This window comes from Lates calcarifer, linkage group LG21, assembly GCF_001640805.2.
Source record: "Lates calcarifer isolate ASB-BC8 linkage group LG21, TLL_Latcal_v3, whole genome shotgun sequence".
In the NCBI taxonomy this organism is placed as follows: domain Eukaryota; kingdom Metazoa; phylum Chordata; class Actinopteri; family Centropomidae; genus Lates; species Lates calcarifer.
In genome coordinates this window covers 17,688,044-17,708,542 of record NC_066853.1, presented here as the reverse complement: position 1 = coordinate 17,708,542, position 20,499 = coordinate 17,688,044, and the positions used below count along the sequence as shown (strand labels likewise).

Below are 20,499 nucleotides of genomic sequence, written 5' to 3'. Positions count from 1 at the left end.
AATTATACAGTCTTTATTATACTCTTGCTGCCTCTTAAAAAAGAGTTCCTCGAAACTCTCGCCACCCGATGGAGCTTCACCTGAAAGAAATATCCAGATTAACAAGCAATTTTAAATTAAGTGTTGTGCACTGATTCATTCATTCAGTACCTCTTGTTCTTTTCCTGTTGTAGTATGTTGTCTTATCCTCATCTGCACTGCATTGTAGGAAGCAGTGAAAGGTATCCCGTCTTTTATTAGCATTTACCATTACCCATGGGATTAGAAAGCACATTACATCACCTCTGGTGCAGAAAACTTGATTGAAGTCCAGTTGCTATCTGTCTGATGAAGAGGGATTCATTTGTGACAATCTCATATGAATCTGTTCAACTGTGGATTTTATGCTTGCAGCCCAGCAACATCATGTCCTGTACCACTACAGTGTTGCTTCTTTAAAAGCTGTTTCTAAATAATACAAAGTCTAAAAAAAATCTTGTAGGGTTGTGTCTGAATGATCAGAGTATTTTTAAATGTTTTTACAAAAAAGGCAGTGAAGCACAATTTTTAAACAGGTCTAGGGAAAGGTTCACTGTCAGTTTCATTTACTTTTACCTCTAAGTCACAAGCAAATTTCAAAGAGTAGAGTATTCTATAAGAACTTTCAAATAATGCAATGCAATAATTACCACAAATTCAACATGGATAATCTACCAAGAAAACGTTTAATATAAGATTAAACACTCCTTTTGATCTTGTTCTTTCTTGGAACTTGGTATAACAAATTATGGCAGCCTTGATTTTCCATTTTTCACTAAATTCAACTTCGCTTAGTTAAAGAGTGCCTGAGCACTTCCAAACATCTGAGTATTTATATGCTGTATGTACATTTCTTTAGAAACAATTTTATTTCTTTATTGAATACTTATTTACATTTGTGATTTATGCACTTCATCTCACAATTTCACTTAAAGTTTGCTGCTGACATAATAGTTTGGTTTTGCTGAATGAATGAGAGGAGTGTTTGGAAAACAATGTTTATTACACATATTTGTTTGCTTTTTAAATCAGTGTGAAGGACGTGAAATGGGTGCACATATTATAAATCTCAGTGTTTCATTTCAGTATCACTTAGGCACTTACAGGGCACATACAGTATTAGAAAATATCCATTATATGTCATATCATATATTTTCTTATTTTCTACATTTTATTTTATTCATTAGGAAATTACAGAGCATAGGCACATAATTAAAAACAAATATTCAAACTTTTATTTAATTAATTTCATAATGTGTGTGTGATTTAGTTCATATCTTTCAGAAATCTTCAGGTTCTGGTTAAGGTTATGGTCTGTCATTATTGTGTTCATTTCAATAGTCTTTCTCACACATTAGATCTTGTCATCATATTCCTCATATATTGCTCATAAACATATTTAAGCGCATATGTGAACATTACATAATTTACAAATCCACAAGTAATTATCAGACCAAGAAATATATAACTTGCTATATTTACTGTCCCAAGTGAAAAACAAATATTTATGTATAGAGATTATTATTATTTGCTTATTTATTAAATTTTTTTCTCAAAAGATTAAATTACAGTGAATTCAGAAGTTGTCATTAGTTTAGGCTTTACTCGTATATACAGTACATTTGAAGAATAAAGGTTTAATTAACTGCATGAATGTAAAATATTTCCCTTGGAATGTTAAAACTTAAAACTGGTTACATCTTTGTTAAACTTACACATCTTTTTAGGAACATTATGATGTTCTGCTTGAGTTCTGTGATTTTCAGTCCATAAATAATCGGGTCCAAAACAGGGGGAAATACTAAAACTGACACACCAAGAGCCCTTCTCATGTATGGGGATGCACTCGCAAACCGATGAGAGATGAGTGTAATCATAGTATTAATTTGTAGGATTAAGAAAACAACTAAATGTGTCCCACATGTCTGAATGGCTTTTCTGCGGGCATCTGGCTGGTTAGTCATAACGCAAGTACGCAAAATCTGTGCATATGTGTATATTATTATTAACAGTGGTCCACCTTGAATTACAACAATAGTAGCCATTCCATAGAAGTTGTTCACTCTAGTGTCCTCACAGACCAGTTTAAGTAGTGATGGATTGTTACAGTACAAATCCACTATATTCATCCTGCAAATTTTAAACTGTAAAAGCAACAAAATCAGTGTGCCTATAACTGAGAAATTTATGAGCCATATTAAAGTAATAATTCTAATTAAATTATGTGGATTCATGATAGCATTATACCTTAAAGGGCAACAAATAGCAATGTATCTGTCATATGCCATGGCACTCAAGATCAGCAAGTTTCCTGTACCATAAAAATGAATCAGAAAAGCCTGAGTTACACATGCAGGATAGGAAATCATTCTGTTCTGTGTCACAATGCTGTAAACAAGCTGAGGGAAAAAGGCCGTAGCACCCACCATGTCACTAATAGGCAAGTTGAACAGCAGGATAAACATGGGCTTATGTAGCTTTTTACTCACAGCAATAGCTACTAATACCAACATATTGCAAAACATAATAAACAGATATGTTAAAGCCCCAAGCAAAAATGTTGGGTAAATACTTGCATCCGATAAGCCCAGTGTTTCCAGTGTTAGTAAAACAGTATCTGATGCATTTGTGTCCATAACTGTTTACTGCTGTACACTACAATGTTTCTACTGTTGCTTCTCCTGTTGAAAAAATTGCCAACTGATGATGGAATAATTTTCAGCTGAAAAAAGAGCAACATTATTAATAATATCCCTATCAACAAACAATATTAGATACATGGAGTAAAGCAGCTGTGCCTCTGATACCTTACCTCTGGCAATCTGCAGTTGAACTGTAGTGGAAGAGAAAATGACTCAGCCTCTTTCTGGCATTTAAGCACAGGGTGATATTACCCCAGAGTACAGTACAGAAAGATTTTGTGCTAAGAGTGACTACTATCCACCGTAAACACCGTAAAAACAAATAACATGTATTTTAGCTTTAATCTTTAATGTAAGTTTATATAATTAGGTGGCCTTGTTGTGATTGAGATTCCATCAAGCATCAAGTAAATAGTTCTCTGCTGCCAAAATAAATGAATAATAGAGAGAAATAGAGCAGGTCTAAGTTTATGTTGTATTATGGTTTTGCATTATCACATAAGTACAAAACCAACTTTAACCAACTTTTTGAAGGAGTCCTCACATTCATAGTTCAAACATGAGTTGAATGTGTGTTTACTAGTATAGATCTCCAATATAGAACAAATAAAATTCTGCCATCACAGTGGCCATATATTTAATTTTCATGTCCCACTTTGCATGTAAATAAGAGAAGAAACTGACAGTCTGGTCACAAGCAAATTTCACTCGGGGGGGATCATAGCTGAGCCTAATTCATGGTTTTCCAGTGTACTGTCACTTGAGTCCTTATAATCTTTTAAGTATTTATAATTTTTGCTAAATGTTGAAAATGCTTTGTAATATGTGAATACTCAGTACAATTGGTTTGTCTTTGGTGCTATTGCCTTTTCATATGTCAATGACACTGGGTACATATTCTTTATTTTACTTATTTTGAGGGCTCAGCATTGCTAATGTTATATAACATGACATCTGGATGTGAATGTGTATGTATGTGTGCTCTGGTTTGTTATTCCGTAAATTAATTACTATATACTATATACTAAAATTAAAATGATGTGAATTGTGCTGGTTTTTTTTTTTTTTTTTTTTTTTTGTTTTGTTTGTTTGTTTGTTTGTTTTCATTAAATGGCTAAACAACTTGAAATATGTCTCAGGATTTTATTAGTGTACCACACAGCAGACATTAGTACATCTTGTGTAAATTGTACATAGCTTTGTTTCTTTTGGATTCAGCAATAATTTCAGTGCAATTGCAAATTATTTGCATTAAACACACCAAGAAACGACAGTATGGTGCATAGAGTGCAAGCTGCAAGGTTCACTCTAAGGTTCACAACAAAATTTAAACATACAGGCATCTGTGAAGAGGATAAGAACAAGGAGTTTTCAAAAGACTTAAAATGAAAATGTAAATGAATGACTACATATTAGGCCATGTATAGTATGAGATTAATATCTAATATAATTCAGCATTATTCACTACTGTGCTTGTACTGCACATACAGAAACACAAAAGAAGATTGCAAAGAGATCACAATATATTTTCAATTTTCTTTTTCAAGTAGTAACAAGCATAAATAATCAAGTAACATATTGTTAATATGTATGTATCATTATCAACTGTGAGATCACAACAATCTTAAAACTCTGTATTGTTGGGCTGCATATATTCCACACATTTTACAAAACATTTAATTTGAAAATTTTATAGAACCAGTTGTACGACGGTCTATAAATGACGTGTTTACAAAAATATCAGTCAATACACTTCGGATCAGGAGTATAATTTCCTATCCTACACTAACAAATATAATTTCCATATATGATATCTACACCAAACAAAACTGTTGAAAATCATTTTAGTTCAAGTTCATACAGTTGTTGTGGTTGCATGCAAAGTGGCTATTCTTCCCACAATAGTGTTCACACTGAGTGCTCATGAGATAGTACAGTGTCATGATGCTGATTGAATTCATTGCTGTTATTACCTTGTGTAAAGATTTAGACAGGTTCTCTACTTTTTAAGAGTCTCAGGAGCGTGCTTCTTATTTCTCTTGTATACATCCCATATACAATTGGATTCAGAAGTGGGGGCACAAGAAATATTAGCATACCCATTATCTTTTGCAAGTCAGCTGAGACATTTTTTAATCTGTGAGATAAAATTGTAAAAGTTCCCACAATCTCAAATATTATCAATATAACCAACTGCGCAATGCACGTGTTCACTGCCTTCATTTTTGCTTCAGACCTCCTTGAAACCACACATGTGATGAGAATCTTCACATAGGAAAATACCTGAACAGACACACTTACAGCTTGCATGACAGCTGTGTTGAACAGTCCTATGATATTATTGACTCTCGTGTTTCCACATGTGAGCTTCAGCAGAGATGGGTTTTCACAGAACACATTCATAATAACAGATTTGCACCTTGGAAGCCTTGTCTGCAAGGAGAACAGTGAGACAATCAAGACAAAGTCAAGACCCCACACAAGTGAGATAATGCAAATAACAACCCAAGGGGTCATAATGGAGCTGTAGCGTAAGGGCATGCAAATAGCAATGTAACGATCAAAGGACATTGCTGCAAGAATGAACAAAATTCCACCACCATACATGTGGAGCAAGAAAGCTTGTAAAACACACAGAGGATAGTAAACCTTATTAGTCTCCATTACAATGTCTGAAAGTACTTTTGGTAGCATTGCAGATATACCTATCAGATCATTGAGGGGGAGACTAAACAGGATGAAATACATTGGTTTGTGAAGGTTCCTCTTCAAAATGATCAAAGTCAACAAAGTCAGGTTGCAAAAAATGCTAAAAATATAAATCATAACACCGAGAAAAAATATTGGATACCTTCCTCCAGGTGGAATGACAAATGGATCCAGAGTTAACTCAGAGTTGAACCCATATGTTTTGTTTTCCATTTTTTGGAAATTCAGTCATAGAAATTCATTATTGGAAACTAAGTAAAGACCCAGTAGAGTCACAGGTTAGACAACATGTCACTTTCTAAGTAGTGCTACACGAAGCGCTAAGAACTGTCAAGACCACTGTTCTGTATTTAATGCCACCATAGCTTGTTGACGTCATCTTTTGCCTCTGGGACTGTCAAGGGCTCTGCGAAGATGAATGAAGTTTTGAAATCCCTTCATAACTTTTGGAGCCCAGCAGGCATTAAAGATACATTATTTTAATGATAATGCCCAGAAACATTAACTAAAAGTTTGTCCTTAACTGGAATTGCTATTAAGTTAAGGCTTTGTAACTAAAAAAAACTAAAGCTATGGATTGATGTAGTTAGTTAGTGGTGAATTCCATCACAGCATGGCAATATATGAGATCATGATTACAAGTGATAAAGAGCAACTTCAAATGAAATAGTTAAAACAGAAAAAGGAGAATGGGCTACCAGTAAGTACACCAGTAATATCTGATGTGAGACTGACTTAGTTTTTGGGAAAAGCAGAGATGTACCTGACTTGCTAACCAATTCTACTCAAACAGAGAGAAGCCTTACTAAAGAAGAAAATGTCTTAAATCCAGACAAAACAGAGGAGCAAGTTTTCTGTTGCAAAATGAGGATTATGATACCCATCATGTGTTTGGGACATGACGACGGCCAGTTCTGACAATGACAACAGTTCCTTGGCTATTTCTGTTTAGTAAATAAAATGACAGAAAGCAATTTTGAGTCCTGAGGACTCAAAGGTGAAATTATGGTATATGTCAGTGACCTGATATTGGTTCTCAGAATAATTGCCTTTTGCTTGACATTATAACCAGGCTGTAATCTTCTCAATCACAAGGAATAAACACTTTTGGTTTTTCTTAGGTATCAGATTATAATGTATCAATTTCTCTACACAATCAGCCAAAAGAGACTGGGCTTTTAATATTTTCCAGTCACTTTACCCCATTAAATCTACTGTTTGTCTGTTTTGTAATTCCAGCAGCAGAGTAGGCTTTTAATAGCAGACTATTAAATCTAATTTCAAGGCCACATTTTGTCCTACAGAACTGCTGAGACCTGAATGTTTAAAAATCTGACTCTTAACTTATCTTCTTTTCATTAGTTTCCATTACATTAAGGTTGTAATTACACAATAACAGGAATACTGAAAATGATCTTTTCTAGGAACTTTTTGGCTAAGGGGCTACTGCAACAATACTAAGTAACTAGATACATTACAAGTTGGCAGAGTTACATCAGCTTGATGCCTCATTACTTTGTCAAAACTAATGCATTAATGAGTTCTACTGAGACATGATTTAACAATGTGTTATTAAGTGTCTTACAATGTAATTAATCCCTGGACAATTAGTAAACCTCCAGCTGATAATGAGATTCCCTGTTATTTGCTAATGATTGGTGTTGTTTAATAGCACCCAAGGGGAGCTATCACCACTGAGGTTGCATGTGACATAACAACTTGTTAACATTTGATTCCTTAATTTACTAATCTAGTGTGTTATCATTCAAACTTTTCAGCAGATTAAATTCACAGCTCAAATTGCAGTACCGTAACATAGTCTGTGTGTTTTTCCTCCATTCATCTGCATTACTTTATAAAAAGGATGTTCCTAGTTTTAATGAATATGTGAAATATTTCAATAATTAAAAATCTATAACACATTAAACATTAAATATTGTACTGTTCAGCCTTTTCATATTTTTTTTTTATACGTCCCAGAAGAAAAACACCAATTGAAACAGAAGTGGTCACATCAAGCCTTTGGGAACAAGGTCATTGTTCATGCACACAAAAGGGCCATCAGGACGTTTGGCCATTAGCCTAACCATCTCACCCAAGAGGAATGAATGTGATGGACCCTTGAGTTGCTTTTCTAATTGATTTGACCTTCTAATTACTTTTTATGGCCTTTCCCCTGCACACTTTATAATGCTTGAAATATAAGCATAATCATAGTCATTTGGTTCAGTAATCTTTATTTTTGAATCTCAACCAAGTGTAGATCTGCTGCCTGTGGCCTTTCCTTGTAGAGTATGACTGCTCAAGCCATGTTACTCTCACAATTTGTAAAGCTGATATCAACTGACATCAACCGTAATATAAACTGACTTGAATCAGGACTGACAAACTTGACTTTTCACTTTAAACCATGACCAGTCTACACTCACCGAGCACTTTATGAGGAACACCTGCTTATTTGTGCAAATCTTCCAATCATTTGGCACCTAGCTGATGAGAGAGGTCAGAGGAGAATGGCCAGAACGTTTGAAGCTGACATGAAAGGCCACAGCAACTCAGACAACCAGAGTGGAAATTGTTTCTCAGGATGCACAAAGCCTCAGCAGCAGGAGACCACATTTGGTTCCTCTCCTGTCAGCCAAGAGCAGAAATATGAGACTGCAGTGGGCACAGGCTCAGCAAAACTGGAGAGATGAAGACAGGAAAAACATCAAGTTGACCCTTGATTTCTGCTGAGGCTCACAAAAGCATTACTCCAAAGACCCAACCTGCCCTGTTTCATCAGTCCTGGCTGGAGGTGGTGTAATGATGAGGGGAATGTTTTCCTAGCACACGCTCTAGGCACCTAAATGTCAGTCAATCATGATTTGAATGATCTGAATGTTGTTGCTGACCATTTGCATTTCTTTCTATCCACAACTCCCAGCATGATAATGCATCGTGTCACAAAGCAAAGGTCATCTCAAAGGGGTTTCATGAAAATAACAATGAGTTCAGTGTACTTCAGTGGCCTCCACAGGCACTAGGTCTGAATCCACCAGAATAAATTTGAGTCATCAATTAAAATAATTCATATTTGGTTGATTACAGGAAGAAAGGTTGACGTGAGTCACATAAAAGGATGTGATGTCCCTTTGATAAGAAAAGGGGTATCTGACCTCTGACCTCAGGGTTTTTTCTTAACTTTCACGTGACCAACATGTATCTAAAGATTTCCATACCTACTCACATGGGAAACTACAGTGCAAGGAGACTAAGCCGTATTAAGTAAGACACTGATGCTCTAATAGGGAAGACAACAAGCTGATGTCAAATGTTTCTCATGCTGAAGATAAAAGAGATCAAGATCTAGCTGCTGACTACAGATTCCCACCTCCACAAACAAGGTACTGAAATTCTCTGTAGTTATTTCAACATACAACATACAACACTGACTGTGACTGCTTCTAGTTTTCTTTTTAAATATATATATATAGCTTTTATTGCATATACTTAGGGTCCCCATTACTGTGGTGTAACATTGCCACTTTGATGTATATAATGATATCACTCTGTATCTTTCTGTTTAATTTTATGTTTATCACGTAACTGTCTCTTCTACTGCAGAACACATTGGCGCTCAGATGAATAATTGTATTTTTACAGGAGCAGGAGGCTGAAATTAATGGTTAAAAAGTAAGTATCGTCCTTACAGCATTTTTGATTAAATTGAATTAAATTGAATTAAATGATCTTCTGACAAGGTAAGTATATCATTTCTTATTCATGTTTTTGATTGTTTTGTGCAATAAAGCAGAATGGTACGTAGCATGCAACCTAATTTTTTTTTTTTTGTTTGAGTGAGGTTTTTTTTCCATCATCACTTCCATTAAGACCCTTTTTCTCTTTCAGGTTTTCCATCATATCAAACAGGATGGAAAGAAACATGACGATTTTAAGTGATATCCTAGAGATCCAAGGTTTTGATATATCTCCAGAGTTTACATACCCTCTGTTTTTCTTATTGCTGTTTGCTTACTTCTCCCTGCTTTTTTCTAACATTGGAGTTCTTGTTCTCATCATCACTGAGAAGAGCCTGCACCAGCCAATGTACATTCTCTTCTGTAACCTGTCTGTCAATGATCTGATAGGTAACACAGTCCTGCTGCCCCAGCTTATGGCTCACATCATTTCAGCTGAGAGATTTATCACCTACAACCAGTGTGTGGTTCAAGCCTTTCACAGCCACACATTTGGTTCAGCCTCACACATGATTCTCATCATTATGGCTATTGACAGATATGTGGCCATATGTCACCCCTTAAGGTACAGCTCAATCATGACTGCCAAAACTGTGATTGGGCTGTCAGCAACTGCATGGGGAGTGTCTTTAGTGCTTGTGTCTGTTTTGATAGGTCTTACAGTGAGACTGTCCCGGTGTAGATCAGTTATACAAAATGCTTATTGTGACAATGCATCACTGTTCAAGCTGTCTTGTGAGGACGTGTCCATCAACAATATCTATGGACTCTTTTTCACTGTGCTGCTGTTTTGTTGCTCAATTGGAGGCATAGCTGTCACGTACTTCAGAATAGCTCTCATCTGTTGGATCAAGAAAAACAAAGAGTTGAATAACAGAGCACTGCAGACCTGTGCGAGCCACCTTGTTCTCTATCTTATTATGCTCTGGTCAGGATTTTTAACCATCATATTGCATCGTTTTCCAAATTACCCAGATTTGAGGAAAATTGCATATATTTTATTTCATGTTGTCCCCGCTAATCTGAATCCAATCATTTATGGAATGCAAACAAGATCATTACGGGATAAAATTATCCAAATACTGCAAAAAAAGGTGACACCAACCTAATGTTTAAGTTGCAGCTCCCTCTGAATACTTCTGTATGTATATAATAAGTACATTTAGTTCTATCTCTTAAAAACCTCCATAAACAGGCAAATAAATACAAGATCTTTATCTTCTGTTACAAAATTTCATGTTTTATGGATAATTTAGTACTTTTTCTGATTTGAAAGTCAAATTTCTACATTTCTACAACACACCAGATTATCATTAGTAAGTGTAATTATAGCAGAGAGAGTGGCAGTACTAGTTTCATTGAACCCTGTGTGCTAGACCTCCATAACAAGCTCTCTACCAGCCTCTTGTGTCTTAATGCTAAAACAGCATCAATAATGCTCACTTACTAATTCTGATTGTTCATGAGTACATGAAAATGATGAAATCACTAAATTCACAATTTCCACTGACCTTGCCAAGAACAGTATACAGTACATACAATTAAGAGTGTATTCACATATTTATCTTTGCTCAGTTGCAGCTTATTATTGTTGAACTGATGACGATGAAGCTGTCAATACTGTGTTTATAGTGCGCCAATATAATTAATATACAAAACTTAATTTACTGTGTATATAATATCATGTATACAATTATATCATATTTTACATTATTTAAAAATGTAGAAAATTAACAAAATTAACAGAATATTTTTTTACTTAATTTGCCTTTTTTATTGACTGACACAGTCCTACTTCGTTTAAACATTCTCCACTCATTGGCTGCAAAATTAGAGCAAGGAAAAAAATAGTAAGTCACTGTATGTCAGCAGTGTGACTGAGGTAATAAAAAATTCTATTTGAAAATTATCCTAATTCATCTGTTAGTTTTCCTCTACTGGAGCATTGGTTGCCATTATTTCTGACTCTAATGTCAGGATTTGATTATATATACAGCGGTATAGTTCATTCAGCTCTCCTTTATCATAGTGACTCTAGTTGTACAGTTGTATTCACAAGAAATACTGTCCTTGTTTTTCCTCAGCATTTGTTGTAATGACAATGTATTTCTATCGTGTCTGCTACAGATCTCTTAATGTAAGGTCAGTCTCAATCTCATCGGGTCCAGTGGTCTGATCAAATTGTCCCTCACACCAATTCTGGCTGAACAGCAATTCTCTACTTCTCTGACTGTGGCAGTGCACATTTTTCAAATGGTTTTTAATTCAAAAGTGATTGAAAACACAGTTCTGCTGATTAAGCATTCAGTCTGTTTTCCTTTGGACTCAGATTAAAGAGTCATAGCCCATTTTGCAACATAAAGACCAGGGATAATACACATCAAGAGAGAAGTAAAATAGTGGTGATCCAGGGGATTTAACAGATAATCCATGTGAGTGACACTGTGACTTGTTTCCTCATGTTCTGATTTTATACATGAAACCATCCCTGGTTATATTTCTCAGCATTCTGACTCTTGTAAAGTTGGGTGATTTTCTTTTTCACTGATTAATGTCATGATAGTGAAATTAGATTTTCCACCCCCAGATAATTACATGCACAAATTACAGTTATTACTACCTCCCACTAATGCTAATGTCTTTATTTATGTATGTTTGTATTCATTTTCTAAACTAAATCAAATTAGTAAAATAAAGCCTCATTTTCAGTTTCATTTTCTGGAAATACAGTATCCAGAAATCTGTTAACATTCCTTGGAGACCTACATCCGGCCTCACTCTCTCAGGACACTTTTAGACCAACAATAATCCATCTTGTGTGTTATTTGTTTCATCACCATTCTTTTGTCCTGTACCAGTAAAATAATTAATAGGTTTCAGGGTACATCTTCTACTTTTACTCTTAAGCACTTGCCACCTCTTTATATTGCTTTTGTGAATCAATTTAACTGTTATTTTAGATACAAAGAAATAAATGTTGCTGTACAGAAACTAATAAGCATATAATTTATTTCAAATAAAAGCACAAAATTGTGGAAGTACCACCAGTAGCAAAATGTATTATTTTGACAACAAACCTTTCTTAGCTGTGCCAATAACAGTATTAGGATGAAAGTAAGGAAATGTAAGTTGTCAACAACAAAATCCATAAACATGAACTTTATCAAAGATTTAATTCTACTTATAATTAGGACTGCAGTGGGGGTGGGTGGTGACATGGCCTCCATAATGAACCATTTATAAGAGGGTTGGAAATCTGAAAGTTAATCAAATTACTGGATAAAATATAGTACTTAATGACTTATGTGCTACCCTGTAATGATCTTTGTGTTATGTACACCAGTTAACACCAGCTTCTCAACAGTTCTGAAGTTAGATGGCCTTGCCCATGATGAGCAGGCTCATGAAAAACACCATTATGAAAAATATCCACATGAAGAAGCGGTCTAAAACTTTGGCTACCTTCTTCCACTCCCCAGTCCTTTTCTGTGTGGCCCTCTGATCTCTGTAACAGTTGGCTATGTACTCAATGTTACGAAGCAGCTGCATCTCATTGCTTTGAGAGTTGCAGGTGCCCTCTTTGTCTTTTCCCTCTCCGTCGCTCACACCCCCCTTCCTACATCTCCTCGGACCCCCCGAATCTCCACAGTCCATGCTCATGAAAACACCATGTTTCCATGTGCTGTAGTGGTTGGTCGGGTTCTTCCCCATCGAGCCAATCGGACTCATCATCTGATCCGTGTCTTCCCTCTCCTCTGCACCCAAGGAGCCCACTGTCTCTTGTACTCTCTCCATTTTGAAGACGCAGTCCTCTCTGCCTGGTCCTGCCTGACCGTTCATGGTGCAGTTGGTGTTCTTTACAGGTGGAGGCTCCTGCTTCTCCGGCTGCGGCGACATGCAGTTTTCCCCAACTTCATAAACAAAGCACATTCTGGCCATGTACTGCAGAATGACTTTCTTGGCCCACTTAGGAACAGGCTTGGCATCTGGGCCACAGTGGTGTATGTTCATGATGAAGATGGTCAGGGCAGTGGAGGCTGTGATCATGGTCATGGTTGCAATGTAATACTTTCCTGCGGAAGAAAAAAGGATAAGGAAATCAACATACAGAGTTGTAACTTTAAGTCGTTACCTATGTTGGGATTTGACCCCAGTTTATAGCCCTTACCAATTAGAGGTACATTCTCAGAGGGTGGCATGATCTCTGCAACCAACAGCTGAAAGACAGTGAGGGCCAACATCACAGTGACTCCCAAAGACACCTTCTCGCCAGAGTCAGCAGGCAGGTAAAAGCCCAGTGGAGCCAGGAAAGAGATCATCACACATGGTATGAGCAAGTTGAAGACATAAAAGGAAGCTTTTCTCTTCAGTTTCAGTGTGTAGGTCACATCTGGGTAAGGGTCAGCACAGCAGCCGTACAGAATAATGTTCCTCTTGGCCGGCATGCCCAGCACCTCCCATTCCACATTCTCCACCAGGTCAGCCAGGTCTGCGCTGTCCATGGCATTCTGGATGTCCAGCTGGTTACCATTGTAGGTCCAGGAGCCATAGGTGAACCTGCACTGCTGAGCATCGAAGGGGAAGAAAGACACATCCACTTTGCAAGAGCTCTTGGTGATAGCTGGGGAATCCCACATTATCTGGCCATCGTGTCGGATCACCACATTGGTGTCCATGGGGCCTGTGAAATGATCGTCTGCGCTGAAAGACAAAGAAAACTTGTCTAGAAAAAGAAGTTAGGGCAACTGTGTTCACATTCATACCACAAACTAATACTATAATTTGGATACCTTAAAAAAAGAAGAAGCAGAGTTCTCCACCTACTCCACAGAAAGAAAAATGACCAGGATACTAAGGCACAAGTTCACCAACTGAGGGAAGAATCAACATCGTGTTGGAGAGTTGTACTCATTCCTCAGTGTCATGTCTGCATTTTATATCTTTTTCAGTAATGCAAAATGTGTTTACATACGTCAGCATGTGTTGAACCCACACGTTACCATTATGTTTTTAGGTAATCATGATCAATCAGGACTTCTTGCATCCCTATGAAATCATGATTGTTGGCCCAACACCTACTCAGGTAAGACTTCCTTTTTTCTTTCTTCCATGTCATAAAAGAGGTGCCTTTGGTTTTAGTTTTGAAATATAAATATATTATTATCATTTTTGTTGTCAGCTGAACTACTCAATTAGTTACATTACTGGTGTGTAAAAAGCAGACAGATGCCTGGACACTCCCATGAATAATCACTTCAAGGACTGTCCAGCTTGTGCCCTGTATACTGATCAATAAGAGCCACGGCAGGATAATAATTCAATGATTCACCCAATACCAATCCGACCTACTTGTTATATAGGACTATATCAGGTCTCCATACATAACTACTAGGTATGCGGATGGTATCAAGTCCATCGTAATCATCTTTATTCCATTTGAGGTGTGCATCAACCCACACTTGCCGTATCCATAAATATGCAGTCAAAATTTGGTTTCGCTCATCCTGTAAAACATTGGAAATTGTGAAAAAATAAATGACAAAGACATATCAGAGGCAAACAGAAATGTGGTTAAATATCAAAACGGTATTACTGGTATCAGTACTAAAGCTACAGCTAACAGTTATTTTCATTATTGATTAATTTGCTCATTGTTTTGTTTCTGATCACCATTTTTAATGAAAGTATGATTGAAACAATTAAGGGATTACCAAATTAGCAGATTCTGTGTAGTGACTAATCAATTAATCAACCAATTGTTTCAGTTCTAATCTGGACAGTCCATCCTCAGGCATAAAATCTTGTGTACACTGTGGTGTTTTACCATGTCGATAATTTGTGACAGTGTAACCTGCAGGGTCACATTCAGGATGGTGTTTGTGTCATCCACAGGCCTCAGCGCACTAGTATAGTTGGTGAATAAATCCTTCAGAAGCTTCTGAGCATATTTCCCATTTGCACACCAACAGGCTAAGACAGAGAAAGAAACCATTTACAGCTGTATCACCACAAAGTATCTGGGTTTTTGTTTTGTTTTTTTTTAAGATTTATTTATTTGTTTTCCATCTGGAAAAAAATAAGTATTTTAAAGGACATCCTCATGTGATCATTTTTGAGCAATCAGTTTTCTGGCCAGAGACATTCAGAGCAAAGTCAGTGCAGGGGATGCTGAGGTGGGAAGAATGGGAGAACATGAGAGAAAATGTGACTGCATGACAGATGGTGGAAGGGGACAAAGGGGATGTCAGACTAGATTGCCCTTCTATAAAGCTCAGGAAAGAGATCAAGCAAATCTGACATTATGTACCAGGCATGACTTCCCCTGTTCAGCCTGAGCATGAGGAGTGTAGCATGTGTTGATTGAATACTTAATCCACTGGACACACAACATGTAAAAAAAAAAAAAAAGAGCCTAACAGAGAGATTAAACATTCATGTCCTGTGAAAACAGTGACGTTAGAAATGATTCAGCAAAAGGCCATAAGACATACTTATACTTATACTAATTAATATTTAATTTAATAACAATGCTTAATATCTTTAAATAGCGCTATTCATGTTTTAGTAGGGAAATATTCATGGAAGTACTTCATTTATACCTTCAATTGACAGGACACTTGAGAGAAAACGTGTCATTGATTTTAAAAATGGAAACACTTTATAATGTATCTTCTGACTGGAGCTTGGTTCCAGTGTAAATGGATTTGGGCTAGCCAGATGTTAACCCTGAGCTGGATACAAAGAAGGTCTACCGGATTATGATGATAGCAAAATCCCTGAACAACTGGCTGCAAGTTTCTGTGTAACAGCTTGCATTGGAAGAGGAAAGAAAATGGATGCTCCATAAAATATTTAACGATTACAATAGTAAGATTAAATTCAAACAAGGCAGATGAGAGTTGGCAGACGTTTTCTTTGCATCTCGATACAGAATTAAAAGTAGAGCAAGAGAAAATAGCCAATATCAAGTCAGTATTTTACATATTTTACAGGTAAACTTCAAATAAAATGAATGGGAACTTACTTGGCAAAATACTGACACACAGAAACAACAGAAATAAAGTTTTGATTCTCCATCGTTTCATCTTGCTGAAACAGATTATCTGGATCCAAAGACCATTTGAGCTGCTCTGTGCCAAACAAGTTTCATTCACTGAAAATCAAAAACAAAGAAGTAAAAAAGAGGAAGAAGACTCTGAAACAATGCAGACGAATTCAGTGGCGGATTGAGCAGTAATCAGTGATGCGCGTGTGATCTTGTCCTGCACTGATGAGTCTGGACAGGAGAAGGAGAGGCGGGGCAGCGGATGGACAGAACGAGCCGGTCCTAATACAACAGCGACACGTGAACCAAACCCCATACATACACTGGACTCACAAACAGCAGGTTCCACACAGAGTATGTGTATGGAGAACAAGAAAAATAAATAAAAACAAAACGAACGTAGATCCTTTGTTTGCTCTGGTTCAGCACCACGGAGAGCTCCTGCCTCCCTCCTACAATAAATCCAGTTATTTGGCGCTTACATTTTGGCTAATCAATAAGAGACACGTTTTATTTTCCATGTGGTCTGTGTACATCATTATTGACGTACAAACGTAGCAGCCTCTGCAATCTCCTACACTCACATTCTCTTCCGGGTGCTGGTGGTCTGCACCTACGGTATTCTCCTTTCGCTTTTTGTCGCTCAAGGAGGATGTTGCATCCGCAGGCCTGTTGTCATCTGCTGGGAGAATCTGACTAAAATCAAGTGGAAGTAAAAATGTCGCAGGAATTTAAGATGGCTGGATGATCCCCAGCTCATTTTAAAGGATTCCACCCTATTGATGGAACATCCAGGACCATCCTGCTGCCCGATATAATGAATGTTATTGCAACAACGTAGTTGTTGACGTGCCAGCTGCGAATAGTTATTTGCAATCAATAAACAGATCGGAGGTAGGTTGATTTCGATTGTTCTCAGGTATTTAGCTCAGTAAATGCATGCATTTGTATCAAAATGCTCCAAATAAATTTAAGGTAAATATTTTTAATCTAACTGTACGTGACATGTTCGCTTAATTTCTTACAGTTTCAGACCAAGATGCTACAAGGCTCAAATATCTTAGGGCATGAGAGGCCCCTGGTTATCAGGATATCATTCACAACCTGTGTTCTGACTACTGTGTGCCTACCACTGCTTGGACTAATAACTTGTGTCTTCATATCTTCTGTTTTTCATTTTGAGGACTCAACTGGTACACACTGCCAGGTACTGTCCTTAATTTTGCAAATGTAACCACTCATATTTTTCTCACCTCAGTATTAAGGAAACAAGACAGATGTTGTATCTGTGTCCTATTGTAGTTAAATTTGTAACATTTTTTTCTCCTTTTGTTCTTGTGTCCTTTCTCTGTTTCTTGGTTCGAGATTTGACAATTATTTGGAACCTTAACAAAATCATGTGTTTTCAGGTTCCTAACTACCTGCCATCTATTAGTGCCTCAATAAGCCTGAGTCCTGAGTGTCACATATGGCGGTTCTGCATCGGACTGCACTCAGCACCAAGGTTCCTGGTGGCGTTCACCTACTTCAAATTTTACAAGACACGTTTCGCCTCGAAGTTCCCTGAGAGTCCACTCAGCTGCTTGAACCTGGCTTTTTCTATTTCTGAAAACCTCGGCCTCTTGCTCCTCACATATGTATCGTCCAGTGAGACATACTGTGAGTAATCCATAATTACTTACCCATAATTTCAGTAGCAGTACCTTTTATCAGAGGGATTTAAACTCAAAGCTATGGTGTATGTGTGTATATTTTTTGATCCTCAGTTGTACATAAGGAAGGCTTTGTCCTGTTCATTGTCAGCTCGCTTATCTACATGCTGATAACCTGCCGTTTGTGGAAAACTATTAAAAAGTATTCATTGAGTCCTGAGGTAAGGTAATCACACACTGTAAGTTAAAATCCCTCATGTGCAGTATTTCAGTCCAATTCAGTAAAACTGTTAATTTACTTCCACATAGGATGCCAAGTCTCACCACTGGAAAGTGCGATTTTTACTTCTTAATGTATCCTTCTGCGCCTTTGCCGGATTCTTTTATTGGAAACACAACATGTACTGTGAATCAGGGAGTAAGTATTAAATCAGTTTTGGAAAGGTAGTTGACTTTTTGTGTGTAAAGGAGAATGCCACAAAATTAAAAAGCATGTTGGTCGTGAACAGTAAATACTGAGAAATGTTTCTGGTAATGTCTATCATATATCCCTTCTTTTCACAGGTTACACATTTTTTGCTCTGTTTGAGTATCTTGTCGTCTTCTCCAACATGGCCTTCCATCTCACTGCTGTGTGGGACTTTAAGAGCCGGGAGGTCATGGTGATTTCATCCTCTGAAGATAAAACCTTCTGACTAGAAACTCAAGGACTAAGTGCTAAATATACAACCACTCAACCACCTGATGATAACAGCCTTGATCCTGCTCAAGAGGAAGAGTGGGATGAAGGCCTTTTCCATATATTTCCATGATGACAGCTCTCAAGTCCTTAGAGGGTGTAGATGTCTGACATGTATGAACAAAAGATATGCACACGTGCTGCAGTGGAGTCTGTTCAGTTAGCTGTAAGTGCTTTTTATGGCCTCAGTGTCTCATTCATGGATGCCTTCACCTACATACAGTATGTGTAATGTGCAATTTCAACTTTTGTATGATGCACAACATATGTGTGGTCATACTGTATGTGTGCCAAAGTAAAGTGACAGTTCTCTCAAGTATGCTTGGCTTTTATTTTGAAATACAAAAGGGAGGAACATCTAAAAATGATTTAGTGAGGTGTGAAACAGTGGAAAGCAGGATGTCCTGTGAGCATTCAGAATTTTCCATTCTAATTTCTCATCAAGAACTACTCTGCTCTAATACTCCAAATGCAGTATTAAGCCCACTATGAAGAACAGACTGTTGTCATTTGTCATGCTTAGATTTAAAATTTTATTCATTTTTCGACAATATTTAAGTTTCATGCAAAATTCTATTTCTACATACCTATATGAGGCCTTAAGGGCTTGTTATTACAGCAGGTATTATGATCACACAATGCTTACCTAACTGTAGCCAAAAATTGGTATGTCGTGCCAGTTTGGTGGAAAATCTTATAAAATGCATTTAAATTCAACCGAGTTATAAGTCTGTGAGTAAAAATGATAACAAATATATGCTGACTTAACAGGTTATTAGGTATGCCTGTACAATCTCACACTGTTAATACAACATGTCCTCAGTGAGATCTTATATTTGTGAAGCTTATAATGCTCAATTTCTGGTGACTCTGTGCAAAGGGGATGGTAATTAGAGTGCTTTTGGAGAAAGACACTTTAATAGTTCTAATAGCCTAAAGTTGATGCTGATATATATTGTGTATTATTTATTATATTGTACACCACTGTACAGTATCCCCATATAAAATGGGTATGTCTTCTCAAAATATGATTGCATGTCTGCTATACACCGTAACAAAATTCCAATATCCAGGCTCTTTTCACTCTCTCCCATCATATCCAACCCTGATGATGCAAGTACTGGCCAAGCACTAGCAAGAAGTCTCATTTGGGCTGTGAGACAAATCATAATCATTTATAACCAAACACAGAAAACAATATTTTTACTTACAAATGTTCCACTCAGTAGTGTGCATAAAGTTTGTAATGCATTTAGGTCAATTAATGAATAGAAACATCCTCAGGCATACAAAGAGTGCAGACAAATGTTAAAGGAGATGTGTGAATGTAGGACAGATACAGCTGGTTGACATAGTTACATTATTAATTAAGATCATCAATCAATTCAATTAATTTACATAAGACGAAAGTCTTACATAAAAACAAAACCCTCAAACAAAGCACAAACTTATTTGTTAGTGTTTAATTACAATCTGGTGTGGTGTGGGCAGAACTGCTGCATATGAGGATAGTTCAATAAACAATGAACAAAGAGCCCAACTAAAGTATGACATTTATTGAATACTTAATTATTGGATATAATTTAGGTTTGTTCTGTGCCAAGCTTTAGGGGTTATTTAAAGCGAGTGTAATATTTTGAAATATCTCTCTCATATAGTTGCATATAGTAAGAGTATATCGCCCTAGTCTGCTAGATCATCTGTAGATCCCAAATCAGCTTCTCACATCCTATGTAGTTTTATAAACATTTTCCATTTTGGCATTGTATAACTCATCATAAAAAGGTTTAACTTTCTATGTATAAAGCTGTATCTGTAAAAACGTCTACGGTAAAAGGCCTAATATCACAACAGATATATATATATATATATATATATATATATTATATATTATATATATATATATATATATCATAGAAGTTGGAAAAAAAATATGTAACTTTCCTTTAAATTA

At 36.7% G+C, this 20,499-nt stretch overlaps 5 protein-coding genes across 5 annotated transcripts; 2 read left to right on the top strand and 3 right to left on the bottom strand.

The window, feature by feature from the left end:
- Positions 1-1,712: 1,712 nt before the first annotated feature.
- LOC108876000 (putative gustatory receptor clone PTE03) lies at positions 1,713-2,654 on the bottom strand. Its single transcript, XM_018665246.1, has one exon. The coding sequence runs from the start codon at positions 2,652-2,654 to the stop codon at positions 1,713-1,715; it is 942 nt and encodes a 313-aa protein (XP_018520762.1).
- A 1,901-nt stretch (positions 2,655-4,555) lies between these two features.
- On the bottom strand, positions 4,556-5,582 carry LOC108875999 (olfactory receptor 52B2-like). Its single transcript, XM_018665245.2, has one exon. It carries the CDS (start codon positions 5,580-5,582, stop codon positions 4,647-4,649), a length of 936 nt encoding a protein of 311 aa, XP_018520761.1. The 3' UTR covers positions 4,556-4,646.
- Positions 5,583-9,282: 3,700 nt separating this feature from the next.
- Positions 9,283-10,218, top strand: LOC108875997 (olfactory receptor 13H1-like). The gene has a single exon (XM_018665244.1). The coding sequence runs from the start codon at positions 9,283-9,285 to the stop codon at positions 10,216-10,218; it is 936 nt and encodes a 311-aa protein (XP_018520760.1).
- A 1,883-nt stretch (positions 10,219-12,101) lies between these two features.
- chrna10a (cholinergic receptor, nicotinic, alpha 10a) lies at positions 12,102-14,896 on the bottom strand. The gene is made up of 3 exons (XM_018665416.2): positions 14,459-14,896; positions 13,278-13,810; positions 12,102-13,182 (listed from the first exon to the last, which is right to left on the bottom strand). The coding sequence occupies exons 2-3, from the start codon at positions 13,783-13,785 to the stop codon at positions 12,482-12,484; spliced, it is 1,209 nt and encodes a 402-aa protein (XP_018520932.2). The 5' UTR covers positions 13,786-13,810; positions 14,459-14,896; the 3' UTR covers positions 12,102-12,481.
- A 1,214-nt stretch (positions 14,897-16,110) lies between these two features.
- On the top strand, positions 16,111-19,262 carry LOC108876102 (post-GPI attachment to proteins factor 2). The gene is made up of 6 exons (XM_018665418.2): positions 16,111-17,048; positions 17,182-17,361; positions 17,564-17,813; positions 17,921-18,027; positions 18,116-18,224; positions 18,371-19,262. Exons 2-6 carry the CDS (start codon positions 17,194-17,196, stop codon positions 18,499-18,501), a joined length of 765 nt encoding a protein of 254 aa, XP_018520934.1. The 5' UTR covers positions 16,111-17,048; positions 17,182-17,193; the 3' UTR covers positions 18,502-19,262.
- The last annotated feature ends 1,237 nt before the right edge of the window (positions 19,263-20,499 follow it).